At 41.7% G+C, this 13,280-nt stretch overlaps 1 protein-coding gene across 1 annotated transcript; it reads right to left on the bottom strand.

Moving 5' to 3' along the window:
- Positions 1–440: 440 nt before the first annotated feature.
- On the bottom strand, positions 441–4,974 carry fas (Fas cell surface death receptor). Its single transcript, XM_070841131.1, has 9 exons — positions 4,854–4,974; positions 4,278–4,369; positions 3,522–3,656; positions 2,357–2,474; positions 2,147–2,217; positions 1,896–1,994; positions 1,636–1,682; positions 1,418–1,436; positions 441–1,019 (listed from the first exon to the last, which is right to left on the bottom strand). Exons 1-9 carry the CDS (start codon positions 4,922–4,924, stop codon positions 724–726), a joined length of 948 nt encoding a protein of 315 aa, XP_070697232.1. The 5' UTR covers positions 4,925–4,974; the 3' UTR covers positions 441–723.
- Between the last annotated feature and the right edge of the window lie 8,306 nt (positions 4,975–13,280).

Raw genomic sequence — 13,280 nt, 5'->3', positions numbered from 1 at the left:
ATCGATTAATCGAATGGTTGTTTGGTTTTGTAAAAAATCAGAAAATAGCGATAAATATCCATCGTAAATCCAAAGTGACATATTGTAATTAGAAATATCAGTTATTAGAATAGTTAGATGGAAAAGCAGAAAATCACACTCATTTGAGAAGCTGGGATCATGAGATCTTTCGTGAAGTTTGTTTGAAGTTGGATAGACTTCCACACATCCAGCGGTGTCTCTCACTCTGTCTCCCCGGGTGATGGCAGCAGGAGGACGGACAGTCACCTCCCAAAAGCTCGGCCTGAACCGCTGGAGGTTGATTTAGGGACCGTCAATAAATTAAAAACTACTTACTTACTGAAATATCTGCCGTCTATCAGCATCAGACGATAAAAACCAGCCCAGTGACAGCATATAAGGAGCCAAAATCCATTTGACACTTTCACTAATTGTATCTATATTGAGTTTTATTGCAGAAGATGCAAGTTGCGACAAACTATTCATAAAGAAATGGGACACAGATTTTCCCCAGTCTTTGAGTAACAATATTATCTCGGACAGAGCAGTTCAGTGCGTGCAATGTAATCCAATTCTCTTTGGACACTTTCACACCCAAAAGTGGAAGGGAATAGTGACAGACGACCTCGTGCAAACATCTCAGCTGCTCCCTTCCAAAGCACAGTAATTCATACTGTAGACGGCAATGCAAATATAAGTGCTCACAATAGACACGTTGGAGCATCAGGATTTCATCTCGTCTCCACGGGACAATATCTCTGCCACCTTCTCTGCTGTGCTCTTTTTGCCACTTTTTTGTAGGATTTGGACTAAGTTCGCTGAGGCCTCCCTGCCCTGTCTCTCCACCCAGGTCCGTAGTAGCTGGAGGGTCTGCTCCTGACAGTCACCGGGGTTGTTCAGTTTATGCGCATCAATAACTGTGTTTGGTATCTTGGAACGGATTGCTATGTCCTGCATATCCTTCCATCCGATCTGCTCTGCAATGTCGGGCAGGAAAGGCTGGATATCCACGTCTGCAACTAAGGTGGAAGACAGGAAGAGAAGGGTAATTAATACAACATCACAGTTTTATTGATCTTCCTGAGGTATTTTTATTGCTAATGGATGAAAAACCACAAGGGCAGATTCCAAAGAGCTATGTTTCAGGTTTAATTAAAATTAAAGATAGCAACAGCTCAGCATAAATCAGCATATCTCTTAAATTGTGAAAAGCACAATGAGTTTGGCTGGTTGGCTTAGTTACTCACTACTGACTGATTAGGACAATACAACCCTCCCAAACAGAAATCGGCCGACATAAACACGACATCTGACTGAATAATTAAATAAGTTAAATGTCTGTTCTGTCTGATTATGAATCCTTCAGTTGTTGCATCCAACAAACAGAAATAGCGATTAAAGGGGGGGGAGTTCTTACCTTTAATAGGCTGCATCTCCTGAGAAGCAGAAGAAGAATAAATGTCAATAAAAGATTTAAAACTCCTCTGAGATAAAGCTGCTTGAACACGCTTTACAAACCTCCTACAGCTATCTCCTACAGCTGTGCCAGCGTAAGAGGAGAGACAGAAAAGCGTTTATCATCCATGCACATGTGTGTGGGACAATGTGGGACAAACAAGGTCAGAAAAAACTCACCACGTCAGCTGGTATTCCATTTGGCTCTTTGGTCTGTGGTCTCTCACCTTATGAGACAAATCATCAGACAAAACAAGATACACACATACAAAACAAAACATTATTACAAAGATACAAAAAGAGCACTAAAATGTGCATGTTACTTGATTTAAAATGTGAACTGAAGCTCAGGTATTATCATTGGACTGTACGGTAACAGAGGTCCTGGTGCCCTCTGCTGCCCCCATTACTTATAGTCGTGTAACAGCGCAAATACTCACAAAATAGTCTCCTTTTCCAAATAATCACAGCAGCTACGACTGCTAAGACAGCCATGATTCCTAAAATTATGATGATCCCTGTCCCTATTTGAATTCCCCCTGAAACACAAAGATACCGTCATTACCTTAATTTCATCACAAGTCAAATTCTGTTTATAGAAGACACTAAGGCAAAATAATAGTCATGGCAATGTGCTAATTAAAGCCACTGTGATTTAAATTAAATGCAATAATGCTAAACTGAGCCATACCTTCTATTTTGTCATTGCAGACTGTGTTATTGTCTCCTTTGCAGTGTTCTTTTATGCCCTCAGCACCGCATCTTGAACCAAAAGAGAAAAAAACACGAGTGAGAGACTGATGAAAGTAACATAATCACTGGTTTGAGGACAGTTTTACAGAGAGCGATGCATACTGTCATCGTCTTTGTGTTTATAGACATTTGAAGGAGCAGATCTTACACTTTACAAGGGTGGCAGAGTCTACAGATGTCTGTGCTGCTGGCACAGTAGTGATCCTTTTTACATCGACACTTGGCGTTTCTGGCAGGGGTGCAGGATTCTTCGTCCTCTAGATTTTCTAAGAAGATAATAAAAACCACAAAACTGACATTACAGAGACAGACAGGTATTTAACAGTCTGCATTTTGAGAGGCATGACCTTTAATATTATGGTTGTATTAGATTACCAGGGTGTGGTGTTTTTTTCTCATAGATATATTAAAATACTGCTCATTCATTTTGAAAACTGTGTATCACACTGCATGGAGATGATAGGGATTTTGAGCTGCCACATTATCAATCAATTTGAGAACCATTTCTTGATGTTAAGTTTAGAAAATGTCAAAAAAAAGAAGCTGTGAAAAATGCCAATTGAAAAACCCGAAGTTGTTTCATTTAAAATGGTACAAAGGCCAAAGACTGTTTTTTTCATATCTACTCAAAAAGAAAAAGCAAAACCGGAAAGTTGACTTGTTACAGCAGCAGAGAGTCAAGAGACAGAAAAGGTGCAGAAACAGTGTCAGTAACAGAAGTAGTGCAAAAACAAGGGATATAAAGAAAAATATAAAAGATATACATGTGCGTATTGCAAAGGAGAAAAAGTAACGAGTAATGACAAAGTGCAGGTAGTGGCTGTGATATTGTCATTGTTGGAGATATACTTACATTTATACTTACACTGTTGTGTTGCAGATCATTTACTTAATCGATTAAATGATTATCAAAATTGTTTGTGATTAATTTTCTGCACAATGACTAACAGACTAAGTAATTGAAGCTCTTTCTGTAAGGTGAAAACGAGGCTATGATTACACTTCACTCCTTTAATTGGTTTAAGTGGAGACGATCGTACATGTAAATCCTAATTATACCGTTTTAAGTTTTATAAAACTATGCTGGTAAAGTTTAACAAGAACAGTGACTATGAAGAGTATCTAATGTGGACTGGTAGAAGTAGAGATTCTAATGTAATGTACATGGTACATCATTACATTAGATCTATCAGAAAATAATGTTTTATCATATATACCCACTTATGTGGAGTTTATAGGGGCCTAGATAGTCAAAAGCTTTGTATATTTTTTGTTTTTAGTTTTACTGGAAATAAAAGGAATGGAGTCTGTACCTGCGAAATGTGAGCAGGATGTGCAGGGTTGACACTTGTCCTGGTCATTAGGGTAACTGCTGTACTTCCCAGACTCACAGGGCTCGCATTTTCCATCAGTTGGACTCGTGCTGCAATGCTGCACCACCTTCTGACCTGCGGTATGGAAGCACAAGAAGCAGAGGAAATTGTTTTAATCAGTCTGGGAGAGCTTAAAATGTACACACCCACAAAACGCAAGTACGAGATATGAACTCCTCACGCTCTATAATGCAGAAAAAACTACAAACGAGACACAAAAACTAAGAATAAGACAAACCAACCTCCCAAACATGACTAACCTCACAGGTTTGGCTATCAAGGAAACAAGCTGGGGCATTTTCCCCCAGTGGCCTAAAAAGTCCACGACTCTTGCAGCAGGTACTTTTTCTACTGATGCAATTAACTGCACATTTGTTGTTTGGTACTAAAGCACAGTAACACCTGAACTACTAAAGAAGTACTTCCTGCATGTTTACCTTTTCTTGAGGCCCTGTTAAAAGGCCATGTGTCAAAATTTTGCTTTGGCACCTTAAGGCAGGATCATTTAAAACACACACACACACACACACACACACACACACACTCTATGGTGAAATCAAATTAAATGTATGTAAATGTTTATGTAACGTACAAGTATTTGCTCTTAAGCAGCACTTATTCACTGCTGATGTTCATGTTGCCTGTACATCCAGTGCATTAATCCACCATAGACTTTACATACAGTCTAACACTTACCAACCCCACACCGGCAGCAGTCCCTCTGCTTATGTTTGTAGGTGCCATCTTCACAGGAACTTCCGGCTTCCTCCGCAGCCTGAGAAAACACCCTGCCGATAACAAAACGAAAGTGAAACTAAGTTTTACAACACAGTGTATTAGCTACACAACGAAAGTAATTAATAAATGTACAAAATCGTGTCATTTATGAATCGTCTTCGCTGGCTTCTCCTTCCAAGCGGCTCATAGGATGCTTCACTCGGGTGTTGTGCTGAATTATGTTACCAAACAATTCACTCCCCCCCCCCCCCCTCCGGAACCAAGCCTTTACCCTAAAAAAACACAAGCTGTCATCTTACAAGATACTTCACACTAACACAGCCTCCTTTATGTAAACCTTACCTGTCACCTCTGATTAAAATTAAAGCCTTAACCTTCATTAAACAAGCAACCCTAACACGTTGGTTGGTTAAGAGCAGCCGAGGCTTGGTTTAGCTACCGACGCAAACTTCGACACAACACCTGCGACACGGCTCGTAACATCCAAGTGTTTGTTTAAAACTCCACATCTGGTGTCTGTACTGCTTTACTTACATACGCAGCTGGATGGAGAGCAAACCAAGGGTGATAAGCCACATAAAGAATAACTTGAAATTGGCCGCCATCACTGTGAGACAAGTCACTTCTTGACGTTGGTGTTTCTGTCTCACAACCGCCTCCAGTGCGCACGCGGGAGGCTCAGGCTTCCTAGGGAATTTTTTTTAGTGTCAAACATGCTTTAATAGTTAGTCACCATTAAGCAATGCATTGTGCATTGTTCAGTGTGTCTAACCAATGATATATTCTTTACATAAGATTTAAATGAGAAAAAAACAGTTCTATTGATTGTGCTGTATGTTTGCAAATGTATGTAACTTAAGAAAATGGTAGCTTGGGTTTTTATCTGCATGCAAAATATACAGTTATTGCGTTTTGGAAAACCCCACATTGCCCATGCACTTGCATGTCTTCTACCCCATCAGGAAGTTAGCAAACAACAGATAATGGAGCTAACTACACACTTAACAAAAATAAGTGAGAATTCCTTTTTATGCATGCTGCAAAGACACTGGAAGTGGTTGCATAGTACAATAGTAGACTATTATTGTGCAGCACTATAGAAATATTTAACCCTGTCCAATTTTTTAAGCCTTTATGTATTATTGTATTGGCTTAAAATAAGTCAGTTGTCACAATTAGTGAATAGGCAGTAGTCAGGGACAGACAACGTGGTGGTCAGGCAGGCAGCCATGCCAATCAACACTGGGTAGCAGGCAACGGGTCAAAATAAGATAATAATACAGAGAGGGGCTAGTACATGTGCTGAAAAAGTCAAATCTCCAGGCACACTTGTTGTATATATTTATGTGTGTGTGTGTGTGTGTGTGTGTGTGTGTGTGTGTGTGTGTGTGTGTGTGTGTGTGTGTGTGCACTGATTGATTGAGGAGGGAGACACAGGTGAGCAGCAGGATGTTGGACTTGATGGGGAAAGTCAGAGAGCATCTGGTGAAGAATGGCATGAAATAAATACAAAGTGAATAAGAGGCCTTATAGAGATGCAGGGAGCAGAGAGACAGAATGAGAAAGACTTAACACAACTGAAGCAGATGTCACGTTTAAACCTCTGGGTTAAAAAGCACTGAAATCGCCTTGTAAAATACCCACCATGTGTACGTTTCTGATTGCAGGATGTGAACTACCCCAGTGTTGCTGAAATGCTCTCAATGGTGGCTACAGGTTTTGGTTAGAAGGACTAAATTAACTCCAACTCATTTATAACATTTATAATATTTACATGTATTAAAAAAAGAGAGTTATTAAATTGGACAGCACAAGCAACTCTAAAATGGTCATTATTATTTTTATTTAATTTGTCATAGAGGACAATTAATAGAAGTAAGTAAGGAGTAACACTTGCTAGATTGATGTGACGCCACTAGGAGGCGTTATTGCTCTTCATTCAGTGTGACGGCTGCCAGAAACAAGGACCTTGTTCATATTATTTATTGTGGTGCAGGTAGATATATACAGCTTACCTTGAAAGCAGCCATCTGTCAGGATGCTGTAAGACAACTGGTCAAATTAATTAAGAGTTGATTATTTTTCTGATAGCTGCAGTCCACACCACCAATTACACAACAAAAAATGACCCACAGTGATTTGACTTACCTGACTGAATTGTTCAAGGATTCAAGGATCTTTATTGTCATAACGGCACACATTTTCACATGAAACGGCTCAAAATCGAGTACTCAGGTCCCAGTTAAAAGCCAAAGAGAATAAATAAACTATAAACAAGTGCATTAGAAAATAAACAAGAACATTATATTTTAAAAAACCCACTATAAAACAAGTGATAAATAAGCATGTGTGCAAAATGCAGCCAGGTTATAAAGTGAAGTGTGCAGTGAGGGAGGTCTGTAGAGGAGTAAAGTGTCTGTAGCTGCAGGTATCAGGGGAGCTTCTACAGTCTAACAGCTTCTGGAGAGAAGCTCTTCCTCAGTCTGGTGGTCCTGCCCTGGACGCTCTGCAGCCTCCTGCCTGAGGGGAGAGGGTCAAACAGCGAGTGTGCAGGGTAGGTGGAGTCCCTCATCACGCCTGCATCTGCGGGTGTGAATGTCTGTGGTGGTGGGTAGGCTGCTCCCCACAATCCTCTGTGCAGCCTTCACCACCTTCTGCAGAGCCTTCCTCTCTGCAGCAGAGCAGCTGCCGTGCCACGCGGTGATGCAGGAGCAAAGGTTGCTCTCCACCGCACATCTGTAGAACTGTTGTTTGCACCCATGCTTTTCTGAGTTAGAGGCAGTTGTGAGGTGATTTGTGAAAGTGAAGTTTAACACATGCACTTTTTCAGCCAGTTACTGACTCATAGCTGAAATCCGTCTGATAAAAACTAAAATAAGGTGATGAAGAAAAGCAAAGCCCTGCACAGCCTGATGGGTGCCAACCTGAGGCCAACTGTAAGATATTAAGTGGATCAGAAACCCAGTCTTTGATTTTTAAAGTTCTTGTGGTTTGAAAGCTGTTAAAGTGCTATAAAAGTCATTTCTGCAGCAGGAAATCCTTTCTGTCTGTGCCACTAACAAATTAATGCCTCACCCCCACCCAAAAAAAACCAACAACAAAAAAACGCCATATTTGTTTGATCTCTGCCAAGTGTAGTTAACAGCGAATTTATCTTTGAGCAAAAGTGAAGAAAAAAGTATTTGGCAGGGGAATAAAAACTTAACTTGGAGGAGAACTCCTCTGGGATTTGGTTGTTTTTGCATGTAGTGTATCAAATTTCAGCCCTTTGTAGTCCCAGTGAGTCCCAGTGTCGGATTTGTACCAGTCTGCTGCCTGCTCATTTGGCCCACTTAGAGCACACACACACACACACACACACACACACACACACAACACACACACAACACACACAACACACACACACACACACAGGTGTTGTAGGAGGATCATGAATCAATTTTCGTAGTCATGAATGCAACACGGCTCTATGGGTGGCGATGTCGGCCATCACTTTGGTCCAGGCTGAGACATTTCACAAAGTACTGAATGGATCGCTGTGACATTTTGCACAGATATTTTTGGCCCCCGGACGATGAAGGGTAATGAACTGGAGATCCCATGACTTTCACTCTGGCGCCACCATGAAGTTCAGAAACTTGGTGCAGACGGCGATGAACTGAAATCACTTTGGTTTATCCCTTTTCAGCCAGTGCCGTCACCAACATCCTGTCTGTCTCGGCTGTATGTTGCATTTTGTGCTAATTAGCAAATGTGTTTAACATGCCAGTATGCTGAAGTGAGATTTTTAACATCATAAACGTTACACCTGCTAAACATCAGCATGTTGGCATTGATATCGTGAGCATGTTAGCATTTAGCCTCACAGAGCTGTTAGCATGGCTGTAGACTTTTAGTTTTTTGGGACCTTTTTCCTTATTCCTGAAACAATTGACGCAAATCTGGAAAAAAAGGAGAAAAAGCAATTAAAGTAGAGCATGCATGAGCATTTCTTTGCATTAATTTCATCGTTCATTCATCAGAAGTACCTCTTGACAGCATGGTTTAACGTGCATGAAAAGAGAGAACACATCTCGTGTAGGATGGTAATATAACGTGGATATTCGTACTTTTTGATGTAGGAAGCAAACCTGATGACCTTCTTCCCTCAGCTGCTATATCTGCAAGGATAAATAAATGGATGAGTTGGACATGATCTTCTTGGCACAAACGCAGGTATTTTGGTGCCTCATTCTCTGTTTTGAGTGGGCTAATGCTTAATGTAATAACAGCATATAAAACTGTTACTAATAGGCCACAGTGAGAGCTCTACTCTCCTCCATTCTGCCGTCCAGCAACAAAACCCAATAGCTGCAAAACCACCACCAGAGACGTGCAGCTCGTAGATTTCAGCTGTGTGGAAAGACATTATCATCCACGGCCAATGTGTTCCGCCTCCCATCGCCCTCGGGTCATATGCAGAAGAAGGCAGAGTAATAGCTCCGCTGAGATGGAGGGGAGGGAAAATAAAATAGAATAAGACAATGTTTTTGTTGTTGGGAGGAAGCATGCTGGAAGGGACCGTGTTGCAAAAGCCTCCCCGGGGACACAGAAGAAGAGGGAGGAGATGAGTCGGGGAAGCAGTAGGTAACAGCTCTTCTCTTAAAAGAAGCACAGGGAGAGAGAGAGGAGACTTCAAGAGGTTGCAGCTGCGTCTCAACGCTGAAGTTCATTAAAGCTGCATTGCATTGCAATGTGTTTCATAGATAACTATAGTCAGAATACACGCTGTCTTTTTTAGGAAATTGGGTCACAACAGTGTTACCTCAAAACTTAAAACAACAAGCAACACAACACATTTTTTTCCAGAAACTGTATTGCATGCGTGTCAGTGTTAGCTCCCCTAAAGTACACTGTGTATTTGTTCATTTAAAATTTCATGCATGTTGTGGAGGAGTGCTTCATACTTCATGCTTAATTCCTTGAGGTTGAGCTTATTGAACTTGAGCTGTTCTTTTATAGAGTGAAAGCTTTTGGGCCTACAGGTAATCATAATCCATGAATGTGAGTGTGAACGTGAAAACTTTATTTCCAAAGGGATCGGCTTTGCTCTTTCAGTTCAGAGTCGCTATACTGCTGCGACTTTGACATTTAAACGCAACCGCCATGACAGTTTTTCACTTTTTCCATCTTGAAGTGAATATTTGAAAAAAAAAAAAACGTTCACCTTAAAAAGAACCAGACTGATGAGATTCACAGTTTTGGTATTCAAGCTCTGAAACCGTGGTACTGGACCGCAACGATAGTTCAGACAGGGACATCTTTATTTGGGATATATTGAATGCATTAAGAGTGAAAGAGGACATAAATAAATAATGTGAGGCAAAAACATCTATTGCTAGCAGCTTTTCTGCCTTGTAACCTGTGCTCAGTATAGAAGAAACCCAGACTGGGGGGGGCGGGGGTAAACCTGATGGTTCTTCTCACACAGAACAGGAAGACAGTCATGCTGCTCTTCAACTACAGGAAATAACCTCTGTGCTGATGACGCAGGTCTCAGGGGAATGCTCAGCAAGTTCTGTAGATCTGAAGCTTACTGTAGACTCTGTAACTGCATGAACTGCAGGGCCGTGCAACATGTTGCCACGCAGACACACACACACACACACACATTCACACCCTCACAAACTCGGTCACACATTTCTTTGATTGCTGTTTCGCGCCATACATTAAAAGTAAGGAGTGTGTTCATCTCTGAAACGTCAAAAACAACCATAATAACTCCCTGTCTTTCTCTCCCTCAGCACCAGCTTACACACATGCACACAAAGTAGATGAAAAGACGTAAATCTGTAAAGCTGCCGCTAGACGATATGCCTGTGCACAGAGATTTCCCCCCGCAACACGTCCAGCGGTCTGCCTAATTAGAGCTGAGTGTATCTGTGGGCAAGGGAGTCTGTGTCTGCACATGGAAGGGGGATTTGGCCGAGAGCATTCATTCACTGGGCTGTCTGGTGGAGAAGACAATGGAGAGGAGTGCAGATTGGATGTCTTGTTCCAAACTGTGCCGAGCGCTTTTCTCCAGCAAAGAGAAAAGACAAGAATAATGCCGGTTGAATATCCCATAGAGATGGATTTATTGGGACTATTGGTATTGGAAAAATCCGGTTAGGGACTTAATAAAAACAGAGCGGCAGCAGCGAGCGACTGAGCTGAGTCTGTAGGCCAAGCCAAACTGATTCCAGCCCTGCCTGTCCTGTCCTTTACCTGCCCTCTCTGTCCTCAGAGTGGGTCCACTCCAGCCATTTGTCTTTTGTCTACAATCATTACATGAAAGGGCACCTTTCTCCCACTCTGTCTGCCCCCGTGCAGAATATATGAACGCTTGTCTGTGGTCTCTATAGGCCCTAAACTGTGTGTAAACTGTAGCGGTGACCTTCATCAGAAATTCCCAACCAGGGGTACTCGGACCCCAAGGTACGTCTGCAGTAGCCAAATGACCATTTGTTTTAGACAATATAAATCCTCATATTGAGTCAACTCTTACACCTGAACACCATGTGGTGCAAAACTAAAGGTGAATTAGTGAACCTTCCAGCCCTTATAGATAAACTAAGGGGATAGAATCTCAGTTAAAATGTATTTGATGGTCTTCAAAGTGAATGTTTTGGCTATTCCTTTGGTAGTAGTAGGACTTTGGGGTTCTCTTATTGACATGATTGATTAAACCCTTTGAATATATAATAAAAAATGGAAAGTTAATAACAGAAACTTCACGAAGAGGTTTGGAGGCCCACTGGGCCTGATCCTGGGCCTGATAGGCCCGTTCAGTAACCCACCCACGGTGGTGTTGATCAGGGCTGCTTGAGTTCATCTCTTTACATTTGGTAACTGAAAATCTAGAAGTTGTGCAGCTGTATCTGGATTAGAATCAAAAGACTGTGACAGACAATCACAGGATACATGAGTCAGATTTCTGTCTTTTCAACTTCAGTTCATGAGAAATTAGTGAAGATGTTCCAAATTGTCCCTGTTGATAATAATAACACGAAATCTTTTATCATTCCACAACAATAATAAATCATTTTTGTTCTAATGTTCCGTCGTTTTTGAGATCTGAAATCAAAGACAACGAACAGACAAACATGACCAGTAAATCTCGTGACGCATGTTCACTTCAGTGTAATGAATCCACTTTTCTGAGAACACGGCAACATTTTACATGAAACTTTTCTCATTCACCCACACAGAAAATACACACAAATGTGCAATAAAACACACACATACACTACACACACACGCACAGAGCATTCACACACATGAACACACAAAGCTATCACCTCCCACCCACCAGCCTGGAAAACATTAACCTTTTCATCTCATGTCACCTTTTTGTCTAACTTCATGCATCACACTGACATGCCTACAGACACATGCCACGCTGCACACACACACACACACACACACACACACATACACACACACATGCGCGCGAGCACACACACATTATGAACTGGTGTAAGCATACACAGCTTGATCCACACCAACATACAGACACACAAGCAGCTGCCGATATCTCAGAGGAACTTCTGAGAATTCAGGGAGTGGAGAGTCATTTGGTTAAAGAGGACCAAACTGCAGGAAATGAGAATCATTGACCCCCTCCCTTGTGACCGAATTTACAATCTGTGCCTGAAATCAGTTGGAGGAAGAAAGAAAACAGAGAAAGTTAGCTGGAGAAGGAAATGTTTGAGAGTCTATAAATAGAAGGCGCACGTCTGAAATGGTTCTGAGAGGCATACAGTCATTTATTATTCAGCTCATATTGCTCCATGTTTATCACTTAGAATGAGTAAAGTCTCGAATCATGAATCAGGAGTTAGAACTAGTCATTGGCTTCACTGTGTATTTATGAAAGAACAAACATATACATAGTGTTTCAGGTAAGGTTGTAGTACAGGTTAGGCTTTTCAAATAACAGAAACTTACACAATGTGCTGCAGCATCAGCAGCCAAATAAAGGGACACAGAGGTAAGTGATGCTTTAGTTTATCAAACAGTGTATTTGCCAAAAAGTTGCTGTATCCCTATAAAGCATAAATCAGTTCAGCTCCTCAAATGCAACACCAAGCAATCTAATTGTCTTAGATCAGCACCTATACGCCATCTGCTTTGTGCACTGTCTGACAATCCTCAGACAAAGGGGATTTAAAAACGCCTCTCAAATACTCTGAACCTTTATTTAAGATTTTTAGCACAACCAACAATGACGACAGGAGGCTTCGTTTGAGTGTGAGGCATTAACGAAAACAAACAGCATATTGTGAGCATGAAGAGAGGAAGGCTTTTGCATTGAAGAGGTGCACGGGGCCTCATTCATAATTCAGAGGCGTCGCAGCGATATGAGAGAGGAGGACGCATCTGTCTGCATTACGCCAGCGTTGCCTCTGCGTTGCATCACCCTCCCGGGTGGTTCATTTTCGAGAGTTTAATACGCTCCCTATCAGTTGCGCTCTGGCTGTGGCTAATTTCAGCCCCAGATAAGAGCGTTTATTTGTCACCCAGCTCCTTTGCCCTGTCACACAGCCTAGAAGTGACTCCTCTGTCTGAAATGTTTGAAGGAGCGCCGACTGGATGAGCTGCTGTTTGTCTATATGTTCTTGTGGCTGTTCAGTGTGCAGCATCACAAGTACGGATATTATGAGCCCTCAATACTAACTCAAAACCCATCCCCCACACACACATGTATAGCTGTCTCCCCACACAAAGAGAGGCGCATGTGCCTTATTACACACACACACACACACACACACACACACACAGCTGGCTGCTGGTCTGTCTGACCTAGTTTATTTCTGTAGGCTGCTCTAATGGAGGGAGCGAGCATGGTGTATTATCTGACTGCATCTGATTTGCATTTCTGCCCTGTCACTGGCAGATGGCACCAGAGGTCGAGAGCAGAACTTTGTAGAGGCCCTCTCA

Source organism: Pempheris klunzingeri, chromosome 12 (assembly GCF_042242105.1).
Source record: "Pempheris klunzingeri isolate RE-2024b chromosome 12, fPemKlu1.hap1, whole genome shotgun sequence".
NCBI lineage: Eukaryota > Metazoa > Chordata > Actinopteri > Acropomatiformes > Pempheridae > Pempheris > Pempheris klunzingeri.
This window is presented reverse-complemented; position numbering and strand designations above follow the sequence as displayed.

What these genes read in the sequence shown, in the direction of transcription:
- fas (XM_070841131.1), bottom strand. Translation starts at nt 4,924, where the DNA reads ATGGCGGCCAATTTCAAGTTATTCTTTATGTGGCTTATCACCCTTGGT. An exon ending in CTGCTGCCGGTGTGGGGTTG is followed by an intron (nt 3,657 to 4,277) that starts GTAAGTGTTAGA and finishes TCCATACCGCAG; the next exon opens with GTCAGAAGGTGGTGCAGCAT. An exon ending in CTGCAATGACAAAATAGAAG is followed by an intron (nt 1,995 to 2,146) that starts GTATGGCTCAGT and finishes TTTGTGTTTCAG; the next exon opens with GGGGAATTCAAATAGGGACA.